The 16527-nt window shown below is 46.6% G+C and overlaps 2 protein-coding genes across 6 annotated transcripts in view; one reads left to right on the forward strand and one right to left on the reverse strand.

Moving 5' to 3' along the window:
* Positions 1 to 5092, reverse strand: part of LOC144496985 (class I histocompatibility antigen, F10 alpha chain-like) — a 19298-nt gene extending 14206 nt beyond the window's left edge. Inside the window, exon 1 of the mRNA XM_078217647.1 lies at positions 4882 to 5092. Within this exon, the coding sequence (XP_078073773.1) occupies positions 4882 to 4933 (52 nt within the window). The 5' untranslated portion in view covers positions 4934 to 5092. The remainder of the gene's footprint in view (positions 1 to 4881) is intronic.
* Positions 5093 to 15548: 10456 nt separating this feature from the next.
* The window catches only part of LOC144496991 (class I histocompatibility antigen, F10 alpha chain-like), a 201056-nt gene continuing 200077 nt past the window's right edge, over positions 15549 to 16527 (forward strand). For 2 of the 5 annotated variants that reach the window (XM_078217666.1, XM_078217664.1), the window contains exon 1: positions 15549 to 15785. In XM_078217666.1, the coding sequence (XP_078073792.1) occupies positions 15734 to 15785 (52 nt within the window). In that variant the 5' untranslated portion in view covers positions 15549 to 15733. The remainder of the gene's footprint in view (positions 15786 to 16527) is intronic. The other 3 variants (XM_078217663.1, XM_078217665.1, XM_078217667.1) reach the window with 2 other exon arrangements.

Raw genomic sequence — 16527 nt, forward strand, 5'->3', positions numbered from 1 at the left:
GACAGGGAGCGGGGGGGGACAGGGAGCGGGGGGGGGACAGGGAGCGGGGGGGGGACAGGGAGCGGGGGGGGGACAGGGAGCGGGGGGGGACAGGGAGCGGGGGGGGACAGGGAGCGGGGGGGGACAGGGAGCGGGGGGGGACAGGGAGCGGGGGGGGACAGGGAGCGGGGGGGGACAGGGAGCGGGGGGGGACAGGGAGCGGGGGGGGAAAGGGAGCGGGGGGGACAGGGAGCGGGGGGGGGGGACAGGGAGCGGGGGGGGGACAGGGAGCGGGGGGGGACAGGGAGCGGGGGGGGACAGAGAGCGGGGGGGGACAGAGAGCGGGGGGGACAGAGAGCGGGGGGACAGAGAGCGGGGGGGACAGAGAGCGGGGGGGACAGAGAACGGGGGGGACAGAGAGCGGGGGGGACAGAGAGCGGGGGGGACAGAGAGCGGGGGGGACAGAGAGCGGGGGGGACAGAGAGCGGGGGGGACAGAGAGCGGGGGGGACAGAGAGCGGGGGGGACAGAGAGCGGGGGGGACAGAGAGCGGGGGGGACAGAGAGCGGGGGGGACAGAGAGCGGGGGGGACAGAGAGCGGGGGGGACAGAGAGCGGGGGGGACAGACAGAGGGTCAGTACTGAGGGAGTGCCGCACTGTCAGAGGGTCAGTGCTGAGGGAGTGCTGCACTGTCAGAGGGTCAGTGCTGAGGGAGTGCCGCACTGTCAGAGGGTCAGTGCTGAGGGAGTGCTGCACTGTTAGAGCGTCAGTACTGAGGGAGTGTCGCACTGTCAGAGGGTCAGTGCTGAGGGAGTGCCGCACTGTCAGAGGGTCAGTGCTGAGGGAGTGCCGCACTGTCAGAGGGTCAGTGCTGAGGGAGTGCCGCACTGTCAGAGGGTCAGTGCTGAGGGAGTGCCGCACTGTTGGCGGTGTTGCATTGTCTGCTCTCTCAGATGGGTTTATATGATTCTATTTCAATGACAAGCAGAGGGTTTATGTACATTTCTCTGGGTTCATGTTGATCACTGAACCAACATCAGCAATACAGATTACCTGGTCAATGTGGAGAACTGTCTTTGGGATCTTGCTGTGCATGAATTGTCTGCTGTCTTTTCCAAATCGCCCTGGTCTCTAGACTTACAAACAGTACTTAATTTTCTATATAGAGGCTGTGGAGCATCCTAGGTTAATAAACCTTCCTCTACCTGTCGGCCTTTAATGGCCTCACAGCTCCCCCAGCCACTCCCTTGCTCTATACCTGTTTCCACAGACCTCTCTATATCTGTGTTGGACCATGCCCTGAATCTTTACACTGTCACATCCCACATCTGGACTTTGGTTGTCGGCAGAAGCGAAGTTGTTGCCCTTTACGGGAATGTTTTGGTCTTGTCCGGTACTAAATTCTCCTTTAAATAGTTCCCACTGTTTCTCTGTTGGTCCGTTCCTGACAGCCGGGCCTAGGTTAACAGGCTCAGCTTCATTCTCAGTCCAGGGAAGTCTCAGCCTTTCTTCAACTTAATTCCTCACTTTGAATCTTTCTCCACCTCGAGCTAAACGTCAAACTCTACCGTGCGATGTTCACTGTTTGGGAGTTGTTCCCTTTGCTGTCCTGATTTATATTAATTGTAGTTTATTTCCTTGTTGGCAAATCCAGTACAACCTGTTCCCGTGTCACCTTATAAAACATATTGAAAACTACCCAGGAAACATGATAGAAATTCACCATCGTCACGGCTATTGCTTCCCCCAATCGATGTGAAAATTAAAATTGTCCATTTGAACCATTTTCTATTTGCTCCAAGCTTCTCTGATCTCAGTTTTAGTCCGTGTCCCCCCAGCTCTCATCTCCCCCACGAGGGGAAACACCCGTAGAACCACAGAACCATAGAACCACAGAACATTACAGCACAGAAACAGGCCTTTTGGCCCTTCTTGGCTGTGCCGAACCATTCTTCTGCCTCGTCCCACTGACCTGCACCTGGACCATATCCCTCCACACCCCTCTCATCCATGTATCTGTCCAAGTTTTTCTTAAATGTTAAGAGTGAGCCCGCATTCACCACTTTATCTGGCAGCTCATTCCACACTCCCACCACTCTCTGTGTGAAGAAGCCCCCCCTAATATTCCCTTTAAACTTTTCCCCCTTCACCCTTAGCCCATGTCCTCTAGTTTTTTTCACCCCAAGCCTCAGTGGAAAAAGCCTGCTTGCATTCACTCTATCTATACCCATCATAATTTTATACACCTCTATCAAATCTCCCCTCATTCTTCTACGCTCCAGGGAATAAAGTCCTAACCTTTCTCTGTAATTCAGTTTGTCAAGTCCCGGCAACATCCGTGTAAATGTTCTCTGCACTCTTTCAACCTTATTAATATCCTTCCTGTAATTAGGTGACCAAAACTGCACACAATACTCTAAATTCGGCCTCACCAATGTCTTATACAACATCCCCATAACATTCCAACTCTTAGACTCATACTTTGATTTATAAAGGCCAATGTACCAAAAGCACTCTTTACGACCCTATCTACCTGTGACGCCACTTTTAGGGAATTATGTATCTGTATTCCCAGATCCCTCTGTTCCACTACACTCTTCAGTGTCCAACCTTGTATGTTCTACCTTGGTTTGTCCTTCCAAAGTGCAATACCTCACACTTGTCTGCATTAATCTCAATCTGCCATTTTTCAGCCCATTATTCTAGCCGGTCCAAATCCCTCTGCAAGCTTTGAAAACCTTCCTCACTGTCCACTACACCTCCAATCTTTGTATCATCAGCAAATTTGCTGATCCAATTTACCACATTATCTAGATCATTGATTTCGATGACAAACAACAATGGACCCAGCACTGATCCCTGTGGCACACCACTAGTCACAGGACTCCACTCAGAGAAGCAATCCTCCACTACCACTCTCTGGCTTCTTCCATTGAGCCAATGTCCAATCCAATTTACTACCTCTCCATGTATACCGAGCGACTGAACCTTCCCTAACTAACCTCCCATGCAGGACCTTGTCAAAGGCCTTACTGAAGTCCATGTAGACAACATCCACTGCCTTCCCTTCATCCACTTTCCTGGTAACATCCTCGAAAAACTCTAATAGATTGGTTAAACATGACCTACCACGCACAAAGCCATGTTGACTCTCCCTAATAAGTCCCTGCCTATCCAAATATTTGTTGATCCTATCTCTTAGTACTCCTTCCAATAATTTACCTACTACTGATGTCAAACTTACCGGCCTATAATTTCCCGCATTACGTTTTGAGCCTTTTTTAAACAATGGAACAACATGAGCTATCCTCCAGTCATCCGGCACCTCACCCGTGGACACCGTCATTTTAAATATATCTGCCAGGGCCCCTGCAATTTCAACACTAGTCTCCTTCAAGGTCCGAGGGAATACCCTGTCCGGTCCTGGGGATTTATCTACTCTGATTTGCCTCAAGACAGCAAGCACCTCCTCCCCTTTAATCTGTATAGGTTCCATGACCTCCCTACTTGTTTGCCTTATTTCCATAGACTCCATGCCAGTTTCCTCAGTAAATACGGATGCAAAAAACCCGTTTAATATCTCCCCCATTTCTTTTGGTTCCATACATAGCCGACCACTCTGATCTTCAAGAGGACCAATTTTATCCCTTACTATCCTTTTGCTCTTAATATACCTGTAGAAGCTCTTAAGATTATCCTTCCCCTTGTCTGCCAAAGCACCCTCATGTCTTCTTTTAGCCCTTCTGATTTCTTTCTTAAGTAGTTTCTTGCACTTTTTATACTCCTCAAGCATCTTATTTGCTCCCTGTTGCCTGTACATGTCATACATCTCTCTCTTCTTCTTTATCGGAGTTCCAATATCCCTCGAGAACCAAGATTCCTTATTCTTATTCACTTTGCCTTTAATGCTGACAGGAACATACAAACTCTGCACTCTCAAAATTTCTCCTTTGAAGGCCTTCCACTTACCAATCACCTCCTTGCCAGAGAACAGCCTGTCCCAATCCACGCTGTTTAGATCCTTTCTCATTTCTTCAAATTTGGCCTTTTTCCAGTTTAGAACCTCAACCCAAGGACCAGATCTATCTTTATCCATGATCAAGTTGAAACTAATGGCATTATGATCACTGGAACCAAAGTGTTCCCCTACACACACTTCCGTCACTTGTCCTAACTCGTTTCCTAATAGGAGATCTAATATTGCATCCTCTCTAGTTGGTACCTCTATATATTGATTTAGAAAATTTTCCTGAACACATTTTACAAACTCTAACCCGTCTAGACCTTTAACAGTATGGGAGTCCCAATCTATATGTGGAAAATTAAAATCCCATACTATCACAACTTTATGTTTCCTGCAGTTGTCTGCTATCTCTCTGCAGATTTGCTCCTCCAATTCGTGCTATTGGGTGGTCTATAATACACCCCCATTAATGTGGTCATACCTTTCCTGTTTCTCAGCTCCACCCATAGGGCCTCTGTAGACCAGCCCTCTACTCTGTCCTGCCTGAGCACTGCTGTAACATTTTCCCTGACTAGCAATGCCACCCCCCCAACCTTCATCCCTCGGCCTCTATCACGTCAGAACCCTGTCAACCCCGCGCAGAATCTTCTCTGTTTCAATAAGATCACCTCTCATTCTCCCAAATTCCAATGGACACAAGCCCGATCTTTCCTCGTAAGACAATCCTTTCATTCCAGGAACCAGCCCTTCATGTGTCTACATGTCCTGGACACCAGTCCCATCAGTCTTCCACACTGTGCTGACTTCAATGGTGTTAGATATCAGGCTGGCTGTATAACAGCGTCTGAGCAAACATCACCCATTTCAAACTCTCACCAAAAGATTCAAATTCACCCCAGAGAGAGAGAGTGAGAATGGAAGAGTGAATTCTGTACTTACCGGGAGAGACCCAGGAAAAACACAGGGAGATGGAGAAAAGGATCAGCAACATTCTGGGAATCCACTGTCCCAATTCCAATCTGTGACTGCGAATTAAACACTCTGAGGAGGAAACAACTTTATAAACTGGGGGAAACACATGAAAAAGACAAAAACTTTATCCAAACTCCATTTTCCTGTCTTCGTCGGACTTTGCTCATTTCCTTATTGCAGAAGCAGAGGATGACTGATTGGTTAGTCTCAGAAAATTAACCAATTAAAGAGATAAACAGTCAGCCTGTCACTAGTTACCAGGAAGATCAAACTCAGACAGGTTCAGATTCAGGCTGAAAAAAATTTAATCTTTATCCAGCGCCTTTCACAAAGTGAAACCTCCCCAAGGGCAGCTTTATAAAACAAAGATTGACCCAGAGACACACACAGCTCAATGCACAAAAACTGCTCAAAGTTCGAAGTTTGAAGGAGTGTTTTAAAGAGAGGTTGCAGAGGGGTGTAGGGAGGGGATTACAGAGTGAAGGACCGAGGTTACTAAAGGCACTTTCCCCAGTGTGGAGAGATTCTAATCCCTGATACTGGGGATGTCAGAATGAGAGGAACACAGAGATCTCACAGAGTTTGTGAAACTGGAGGAGATTACAGAAATAGGAAGGGACAAGGACATGGAGAGATTTCAATTTTAAAATTCTCAAGAGCTCGTGCAGCAACTCACCAAGGTTGCTGTTCCGTTGAGTGTTCGAGAAAAAGATTCTTTGGGGCTTGTCTATCTCCCAAAATAACCTGTAGTTTGTTAAATCATTCCTCTGTATTTACAGCTTCAATATATAGCTGAGGATCTCTGTATGAGGCTAAAACTCTTCCCCGCTCCAGAGCCACAGCAATGTGGTTGACTTTTAACTGCCCTCGGGCAACTAGGGACGGGCAATTATTGCTGACCAGCCAGCGACATCCATGTCCCACGAATGAATAAAAAACAGATTAAAGATGTGCAGGTTTGGTGGATTGGCCGTGCTATATTGCTCCTTAGTGTCCCAAGACATGTAGGTTAGGGGTATTAGTGGGGTAAGTGCGTGCGGATAGGGCAGGGGCTGAGCCTGGGCCTGAGTAAGATGCTCTGTTGGTACATACTCAATGGGCCAAATGGTCTCCTACTGCACTGTAGGGATTCTCTGATTCTATGGAAATCCAGGGCGGAGAGAATGCTCGCCTTTATTTCAAAGGGAATGGAATATAAAAATAGGGAAAGCTTGCTAAAACTATACAAGGCACGAGTTAGACCACTCCTGGAATACTGAGAACAGTTTTAGTCCCCTTACCTAAGGAAAGATATACTGGCATTGGAGGCAGTCCAGAGAAGGTTCACTAGGTTGAGCCCAGATGTTGAGGGATTTTCTTATGAGGAGAGGTTGAGTAGATTGGGCCTGTACTCATTGGAGTTTAAAAGAATGAGAGGTGACCTTATTGAGGCATAGAGGATTCTCAGGGGGTTTGACAGGGTAGATGCTGTGAGTTTGTTTCCCCTTGTTGGGGAGTCGAGGACCAGAGGGCAGAATCTCAGAGTAAGATGTCACCCATTTAAGCCATGATGTGTCGATATGCGCGATCTTCTTGGAGGAAAAGATATCCCGAGGCATGGTACATTGGGGAAACTATGCAGACGCTACAACAACAGATAAATGAACACCGCTCGACAATCACCAGGCAAGACTGTTCTCTTCCTGTTGGGGAACACTTCAGCAGTCACAGGCATTCGGCCTCTGATCTTCGAGTAAGCGTTCTCCAAGGCAGCCTTCACGACACACGACAACGTAGAATCGCTGAGCAGAAACTGATAGCCAAGTTCCGCACACATGAGGACGACCTCAACCGGGATCTTGGGTTCATGTCACACTATCTGTAACCCCCACGACTTGTCTGGGCTTGCAAAATCTTACCAACTGTCCCGGCTGGAGACAATACACACCTCTTTAACCTGTGCTTAACCCTCTCTCCACTCACATTGTCTGTACCTTTAAGATTTGATTAGCTGTAAAGACTCGCATTCCAACCATTATTTTGTAAACTGATTTGTGTCTTTATATGCCCTGTTTGTGAACAGAACTCTCACTCACCTGATAAAGGAGCAGCGCTCTGAAAGCTTGTCGCTTTTGCTACCAAATAAACCTGTTGGACTTTAACCTGGTGTTGTGAGACTTCTTACTGTGCTTACCCATTTAAGACAGAGATGAGGAGGAATTTCTTCTCTCAGTACGTAGCGTCTCTCTGCAATTCTTTACTGCAGAGGGCTGCAGAGGCTGGATCATTCAGTATGTTCAAGGCTGAGATACCATCCACCAGGTACACGGTACATATTCTTGCAACTCGGCCAATGTTGTCTACCTGATACGCTGCAGGAAAGGATGTCCCGAGGCATGGTACATTGGGGAGGCCATGCAGACAGTACGACAACGGATGAATGAACACCACTCGGCAATCACCAGACAGGAGTGCTCCCTTCCAGTCGGGGAACACTTCAGCAGTCACGGGCATTCAGCCTCTGATCTTCGGGTAAGCGTTCTCCAAGGCGGCCTTCACGACAATGCAGAATCGCTGAGCAGAAACTGATAGCCAAGTTCCGCACACATGAGGACGGCCTCAACCGGGATCTTGGGTACATGTCACACTATCTGTAACCCCCATGATTTGCCTGGGCTTGCAAAATCTCACTAACTGTCCTGGCTGGAGACAATACACACCCTCTTTAACCTGTGCTTAACTCTCTCTCCACTCACATTGTCTGTACCTTTAAGACTTGATTACCTGTAAAGACTCACATTCCAACCATTATCTTGTAAATTGAGTTTGTGTCTATATATGCCCTGTTTGTGAACGGAACTCCCACTTACCTGATGAAGGAGCTTGAGGCTCCGAAAGCTTGTGCTGCCAAACAAACCCCTGTTGGACTTCAACCTGGTGTTGTGAGACTTCTTACAAGGCTGACATAGACAGATTGTTAATGAACTAGGGGAATCAAGGGTTATGGGGATAAGGCAGGAAAGTGGAGCTGAGGATTATCACATCAGGATCAGTCATGATCTCATTGAATGGTGGAGGTGACCCGATGGGCTGAATGGCCTACACCTGATCCTATATCTTCTGGTTTTATGGGTTGCTTGACTGGGAACTTACAAGTCAGTGAGCACAGGAGTACCTGAGGAACACAGATCCCAGTGAGAGGGTTCATGGACAGGGTTGTAAGAGCCTGAGGGGTATTGACAGGGTGGATGTGGAGAGGATGTTTCCTCTTGTGGGGGAATCTAGAAATCGGGGTCAGTGTTTAAAATAAGGGGTCTCCTGTTTAAGACAGAAATGAGGAGAAATGTTTTCTCTCAAAGGGTCACGAGGCTCCGGATTTCTCTTCCTCCAAAGGCAATGGAAGCTTTAAATATTTTTAAGGCAGAGTTAGATACATACTTCATTCTTTCATTCAAAATGAACATTCTCACATTTTCCCACATTGAATTCCATTTGCCAATTTTTCTGCTCACTCTCCTAACCTGTCAATGTCTCTCTGTAAACTATTTATATTTCCTTACAACTTACCTTCCCTCCCACCTTTGTATCATCCACAAATTGGCCACAGTACACCCTGTTCCTGCAAATCATTCATATATGTTGTGAAGATCTGTGGTCCCAGCACTGATCCCTGTGGCACTCCCCTGGTTACTGCCCTCCAACCTGAGAAAGATCCCCTTATAGCTACTCGCTGCTTCCTATTAGTTAGCCAATCCTCGATCCATGCCACAATATTAACCTCCAACGCCATGAGCTCCTATCTTGTGTAAGAGCCTTTTGCGTGACACCTTATCAAATGCCTTTTGAAAATCCAAATATACAACATTTACTGGTCCCCCTCTATTTACTCTGGCTGGTACCTTCTCAAAGAACTCTGGTAAATTTGTCCGATATTGTTTCCTCTTCAGGAAACCATGCTAAATGTATTTGATCAGATGCTGACTTTCCAAATGCCCTGCTATTCTCTCCTCAATAATATTTTCCAACAAGCGAAGTTAGACTAACTGGTCTGTGGTTTCCTACATTTTGCCTCTTTCCCTTTTTGAACACGGGCACCACATTGGCATTTTCCTAATCCTTTGGCACAGTTTCAGAATCCAAGGATATTTGGAAGCTGCCGACCAATGCATCTGTAGTTCCCTCCTTTAAGATCTTGGCGTGCAAGCCATCAGGTTCAGGGGACTTGTCGGCCTTTAACCCCATTAGTTTCCCTGGAACTAATTCTCTGGTGATGGTGACTGTATTTAATTTCTCTCCCGTATTTTTACTATTTTTGCGATGCTTGTAGTATCCTCTCCAGTAAAGATTGATGCAAAGTATCGATTTAATTCCCTTACCATTTCCTTGTTCCCCATAATTACTTTCCCAGTTTTATTCTCTAAGGGGCCAATGCTTCATTTTATTTCTCTCTTCCTTTTAATGTATTTTTAAAAATTCTAATTGTCTTTTTTTTGTTTCTTGCTAGCTTTCCCTCATATTTTATTTTCTCCTTCCTGATTTTTTTTTAGTCCATCTGTGCTGCAGTCTGAATCTGACCATTGCCACCTTATGTGTTTCCTCTTTTAGAACATAGAAAAGCTTCAGCACAAACAGGCCCTTCGGCCCACAAGTTGCGCCGAACAATTTCCTTACCTTCTAGGCTCATCTATAACCCTCTATCTTACTAACCTCCATGAACCTATCCAAAAGTCTCTTAAAAGACTCAATCGAATCCGCTTCCACCACCACTACCGGCAGCCGATTCCAGGCACCCACCACCCTCTGAGTGAAAAACTTACCCCTAACATCTCCTCTATACCTACTCCCCAGCACCCTAAACCTGTGGCCTCTCGTGACAACCATTTCAGCCCTGTGTGAAATGCTCTGAGAATCCACTCCATCAATACCTCTCAACATCTTATACACCTCTATCAGGTCACCTCTCATCCTTCGCTTCTCCAAGGAGAATAGACCTAGCTCTCTCAACCTATCCTCATAAGGCACACCACTTAATCCCGGCAACATCCTCGTAAATCTCCTCTGCACCCATTCTATGGCTTCCACATCCTTTCTGTAATGAGGCGACCAGAACTGGGCACAGTACTCCAGGTGGGGTCTGACCAGGGTCCTATACAGCTGCAGCATTATCTCCCGATTTCTAAATTCGATTCCTCTATTGATGAAGGCCAGTATTCCATACGCCTTCTTAACCACAGCCTCTACCTGCGACGCCGCTTTGAACATCCTATGAACCCGGACCCCAAGATCCCTCTGTTCTTCCACACTGCCACGCGTCTTACCCTTCATATTATATTCTTCCATCCTATTCGACCTGCCAAAATGAACCACCACACACTTATCTGGGTTGAAGTCCATCTGCCACTTCTCCGCCCAGTCTTGCATCTTATCTATGTCTCGTTGCAACTGCTGACATCCCTCTACACTATCCACAACACCACCAACCTTTGTGTCATCAGCAAACTTGCCAACCCATCCTTCCACTTCCTCATCCAGGTCATTTATAAAAATCACAAAGAGCAAGGGTCCCAGAACAGATCCCTGGGGCACCCCACTGGTGACCGACCTCCACTCTGAAAAAGACCCATCTACAACCACTCTTTGCCTTCTGTGGGCAAGCTAGTTCTGAATCCACAAAGCAGCGTCCCCTTGTATCCCATGCCCCTTCACTTTCTCCATAAGCCTTGCATGGGGCACCTTATCAAACGCCTTACTGAAATCCATATAAACCACATCTACCGCTCTTCCCCCGTCTAAGTGTCTCGTCACATCTTTAAAAAACTCAACCAGACTCGTAAGGCATGATTTGCCTCGGACAAAGCCGTGCTGGCTACTTCTGATCATACTATTCCTTTCCCAATGTTCATAAATCCTGTCTCTCAGGATCTTCTCCATCAACTTACCTACCACTGAGGTTAGACTCACCGGTCTATAATTTCCTGGGCTATCTCTTCTCCCTTTCTTGAATAACGGAACCACATCAGCCATCCTCCAATCCTCCGGAACCTCTCCCGTCTCCATTGACGACACAAAGATCATCGCCAGAGGATCAGCAATCTCTTCCCTCGCCTCCCACAGTAACCTGGGGTACATCCCAACCGGTCCCGGCGATTTATCTAACTTGATGCTTTTCAACAGCTCCAACACATCCTCTTTCCTAGTGCCCACATGCTCAATCTTCTCAGTCCGCTGCAAGTCTGCACTGCAACTACCAAGATCCTTTTCTACTGTGAATACTGAAGCAAAGTATTCATTGAGTGCCTCTGCTATTTCTACCGGTTCTATACAGACTTTCCCACCGTCACATTTGATAGGTCCTACTCCTTCACATCTTATCCTCTTGCTCTTCACATACTTGTAGAATGCCTTGGGGTTTTCCTTTATCCTGTCTGCCAAGGCCTTCTCATGTCCCCTCCTGGCTCTTCTAATTTCCCTCTTTAGTTCCTTCCTACTAGTCGTATACTCTTCTAGATTTCTAACATTACCGAGCTCCCTGAACCTTTTGTAGGCTTTTCTTTTCTTCCTGACTAAATCCGTTACAGCTTTTGTGCATCACGGTTCCTGTAACCTACCATAACTCCCCTGTCGCACCGGAACATTGCCGTGCAGAGCTCCAGACAAATTTTCCTTGAAAATTTGCCACATTTCTTCCGTACATTTCCCTGAGAAAACCTCCTTCCAATTTATGCCTCTAATTTCCTGCCTAATAGCATCATAGTTGCCCTTACTCCAGATAAACATTTTCCTAGCTCAGCTGATCCTATCTCTCTCCAATGCTGGTATAAAGGAGATAGAGTTATGATCACTATCCCCAAAATGCTCTCCCACTGATAGATCTGACACCTGCCCAGGTTCATTCCCTAATATCAAATCAAGCACAGCCTCTCCTCTTGGAGGCTTATCCACATACTGTGTCAGGAAGCTCTCCTGAACACACCTAACAAACTCCTCTCCATCTAAACCCCTTACCCTAGGGATATTCCAATCGATATTTGGGAAATTAAAATCTCCCATCACGACCACTCTGTTATTATCACATCTCTCCAGAGTCTGCTTTTAACTTAATATTCTCCTTAACTTCCTTGGTTATCCATGGTACATTCTTCTTCTCCATAGAGTCTCCTTAGTGGGATGTATTTTTGCTGGGAGCCATGAATTATCTCCCTAAATGTTAGCCACTGCTCATCTATTGTCTTACCCACTGATCTATATGACCAGTCCACTTTGACCAATTCATCCTCATACCTTCCCCTTCTTTAGGTTTAACACTGATACATCAGTCCCAATTTTCTCACACTCAAGAGGAATGCTAAATTCTATCATACTTTGATCACTATTTCCTCGTGGATCCTTATCCTTGAGATCATTTATTAAACCTACCTCATTACACATTACCAGATCCAAAATAGCCTGATCCCTAGCTGGCTCCATAACTTACTGCTCCAAAAAAAAACATCTCAATGAATTCATTCTCTTGGCTTCCATTTGCAATTTGGTTAGCCCAATCTATATGAAAATTAATATCTCCCTACATTTCTCCTTTTACATGTATTGTTATTTATAATCTTTATAATCTTTCCTACCGTGTGGCTACTTTTCAGCAGCCTATCTGTTACTTCCCTGATGCTCGGGTCCAGGATACTCCTACCACTCTCTTCTTTCCATTGGTATTTATCCCTTCCATCCAAAGCGACTCCACATCCTCTAAGCTGAGATCTATAAGGCATATGGCATATGGCATGCTTGCCTTTTTAGGACGTGGCATAGAGTATAAAAATTGGGGTCTGATGTTGCAGTTGTATAGAAAGTTGGTTCGGCCGCATTTGAAATACTGCGCCCAGTTCTGGTCGCCACATTACCAGAAGGACGTGGAGGCTTTGGAGAGAGTACAGAGGAAGTTTACCAGGATGTTGCCTGGTATGGAAGGGCTTAGTTATGAGGAGAGATTGGGTAAACCGGCGTTGTTCTCACTGGAAAGACGGAGGATGAGGGGTGACCGAATCGAGGTGTATAAAATTATGAAAGGCATAGAACGGGGGAAGCTTTTTCCCAGGTCAGTGGTGACGTTCACGAGGGGTCATAGGTTCAAGGTGAGGTGGGGGGAGGTTTAACACGGATATCAGAAGGACGTATTTTACACAGAGGGTGGAGGGGGCCTGGAATGCGCTGCCGAGCAAGGTGGTGGAGGCGGACACACTGGGAACGTTTAAGACTTATCTAGATAGCCACATGAACGGAGTGGGAATGGAGGGATACAAAAGAATGGTCTAGTTTGGACCAGGGAGCGGCGCGGGCTTGGAGGGCCGAAGGGCCTGTTCCTGTGCTGTATTGTTCTTTGTTCGTTCTTTGTTCATTACTCAGAACTCTACTTATTTCCTCTCTCATGAGCAGAGCTACCCCACCAGCTTTCCTTTCCTGCTTGTCCTTCCTGACAGTCGAATGACCCTGAATATTGATTTCCCAACTCTGATCTCCTTGTAACCATGTCTCAGTGATAACGATCAGATCAAACCCATTTAACTCTATTTATGCTGTCAGTTCATTTATCTTGTTTTTTTATGTTGTGTGCATTAAGATTCAGAACTCTTCATTTTGTTTTTCTGTCACTTTTCTGGACACGAAGCCCACCTCGAAGGGTAACAGAGCCACTGTTTGTTTCTTATATTTTGTTCACTTGTCTTCTTTTCATTTTACTTTCTCTGCTATTTGTTTTTAGCCGAGTTTCTATTGCCTCTAAGCCCCTGCTCAGTTACCCATCCCCCTGCCATTGTAGTTTAAAATCTTCCCAGCAACACTAGCAAGCACCCCTGGAGGATATTGCTTCCAGTCCTGTTGGGATGTTACCCATCCAGTTTGTGCAGGTCCCCGTTCCCCAGAACCTGTCCCAATGCCTCAGCAATCCGAAACCCATCCTCCCACACCACCCCTCTACCTATCTTTCTATTTCTACTCACGTTAGTGCGTTAGCTGGGAGTCATCCTGAGATTACTACCTTAGAGGTCCTGCTTCTTAATTCATCAGCTAACTCCCTGTATTCAGCTTTCAGAACCTCATCCATTTTTACCGATGTCATTGGTACTGATGTGTACCATGACCACTCACTTGTTCATTCCAGAATGTTCTGCAGCCGCTCTGTGACATTCTGGACCCTGGCACCAGGGAGGGAATGTACCATCCTGGAATCGCTATTGTAGCCACAGAAACATCTATCTTTGTCCTTTCATATTGATTGCCCGATCCCTATAGCCCCTTCTTCTCCCTGGTCTGTGGATTTGAGTTACTTGTGGTGTCATGGACTTGGCTTTCACTGCATCCCTTGAGCAGTCATTACCCCGAATAGTATCCAACACGACACATCTGTTTGAGAGGAGCATGGTTCCAGGGGACTCCTGTACTATCTGCCTCCCTCTATGCTGTGGCACTCACCCATTTCCTTTCTGCCTGTGCAGACTGAGCCTGGAGTGTGACTAGCTCTCTAAACATGTTATCCACAAAAATCTCAGCCTCACAGATACTTCAGAGTGACTCCAACTGCTGCAGGATCTCAGTCTGCTTCACAGTGATGCTGACTACAGGACACTGCTGAGAGGCCAAACCTCAATAAGGGAACCCAGGCTAAAGGGTGGTGGGGAAGTGGGAGGGGAGTGTTGGGAAGTGGGGAGGTTTGGGGAATGGGGGCATGATGGTGAATGGAGGGCACGGTGGCACAGTGGTTAGCACTGCTGCCTCTCTGCGCCAGGGACCCGGGTTTGATTCCAGCCTAGGACTGTGTGGAGTTTGCACGTTCTCTCCGTGTCTGCGTGGGTTTCCTCCGGGTGCTCCGGTTTCCTCCTACACTCTAAAGATGCGTAGGTGAGGTTGATTGGCCATGCTAAATTGCCCCTTAGTGTCACGAGGACTAGGAGGGCAAATGGGGTTACGGGGATAGGGTCTGGGTGGGATTGTGGTTGGGACAGACTCAATGGGCCAAATGGCCTCCTTCTTTACTGTAGGGGTTCTATGATTCTACGAGATGTGCGAGGCAGGTTTTTTACAGAGGGTGGTGAATGTCTGGAACGCGCTGCCCGGGGAGGTGGTGGGAACAGGAACGATAGTGGAATTTAAGGAGCATCTAGACGAATACATGAATAGGATGGGAATGGAAGGATGTGGACTCTGTGAGTGGATACGGTTTTAGTTTAGGCAAACATCATGAGTGGCGCAGGCTTGGAGGGCTGAAGGGCCTGTTCCTGAGCTGTACAGTGCTCTGTTCTTCTTTGACTGTCAGACAAACAGCCTTTTCCCCCATTTTTCAATAGTTTTGTATCTGTAAAAGAGAAATGGTGAAAGAAGATGACACAGGACACAATCTGTGTTCCGTGTCCTGATGATTTTTCTCCCGGTTTGTTCACAGCAGAGTCCTGGAGATTGATCGTTAATTCCTGGAGACTCCAGGCCAATCCTGGAGGGTTGGGAACCTGACATGCCGTTGACAAGATCCCATCAGCTCTTTAGAATCACAACTTGTCTGAGTTTAATCTGCCTGGTAACTGCTGACACCTCATTCTTCATCCTGTTATTGGCTATTTTTCTGAGGCTAACCAATCAGAGCTTGTCCAGGAAGTTTAAGTTCAGGAAATGATCAAACTGGAAATAAACAACAATAAAAGAGGGAAATGCGATGACTGGTCTGAACTGTTTCTGTCCTTCGGAAACTACTTGGACTTCTTGTGTGTGTTTCCAATCACAATAAACAGTGTTAGATTCCTCCTCCGAGTGTTTAATTCGCAGTCACTGATTGGAATTGGGACAGTGGATTCCCAGAATGTTTCTGATCCTTTTCTCCATCTCCCTGTGTTTTTCCTGGGTCTCTCCCGGTAAGTACAGAATTCACTCTTCCATTCTCACTCTCTCTCTCTCTCTCTGGGGTGAATTTGAATCTTTTGGTGAGAGTTTGAAATGGGTGATGTTTGCTCAGACGCTGTTATACAGCCAGCCTGATATTTGACACCATTGAAGTCAGCACAGTGTGGAAGACTCTGATGGGATTGGTGTTCAGCTCTCCTGACAGCAGGATGTACAAACACCCAGAGCAGAGAAGCTTGGAGCAAATGGAAAATGCTTCAAATGGACAATTTTAATTTTCACATCGATTGGGAGAAGCAAAACAGTTTCATCACTCCTGGTCTAAAGTCTTCGAAACACTGCAGAGAGGAGAAGGATAATCCGTGTTTCACCCACCCCAGGATCAGCTGTGATGCCTTCATGGTTGAATAGGCCAGATTATCTCAGACCACCAACATCCTCGTGAGTCTGTATAAAGGGGTGATTAAAAAGCTCAGTGAAGGACAGTGGAGATCCTGCTCTGGATTGTCCATCATCCTGTTTGGCAGTCAGACTGTTTATACAGTGACTGCTCCCCACTCCACCCGCCCCCAAATATTACTGTTTCTCTCCATTTCAATCCACTCACAATGATATCTCACTGACAATTCTCAATGAAAAGATCACGTTTGGATAATTATGATCTAATTGGGCATAGTCAGCATGGATTTACAAAAGGGAAATCATGTTTGACAAACCTGTTGGAGCATTTTGGGGGATTCAGGAGAATCAATG

Source organism: Mustelus asterias, chromosome 8 (assembly GCF_964213995.1).
Source record: "Mustelus asterias chromosome 8, sMusAst1.hap1.1, whole genome shotgun sequence".
NCBI lineage: Eukaryota > Metazoa > Chordata > Chondrichthyes > Carcharhiniformes > Triakidae > Mustelus > Mustelus asterias.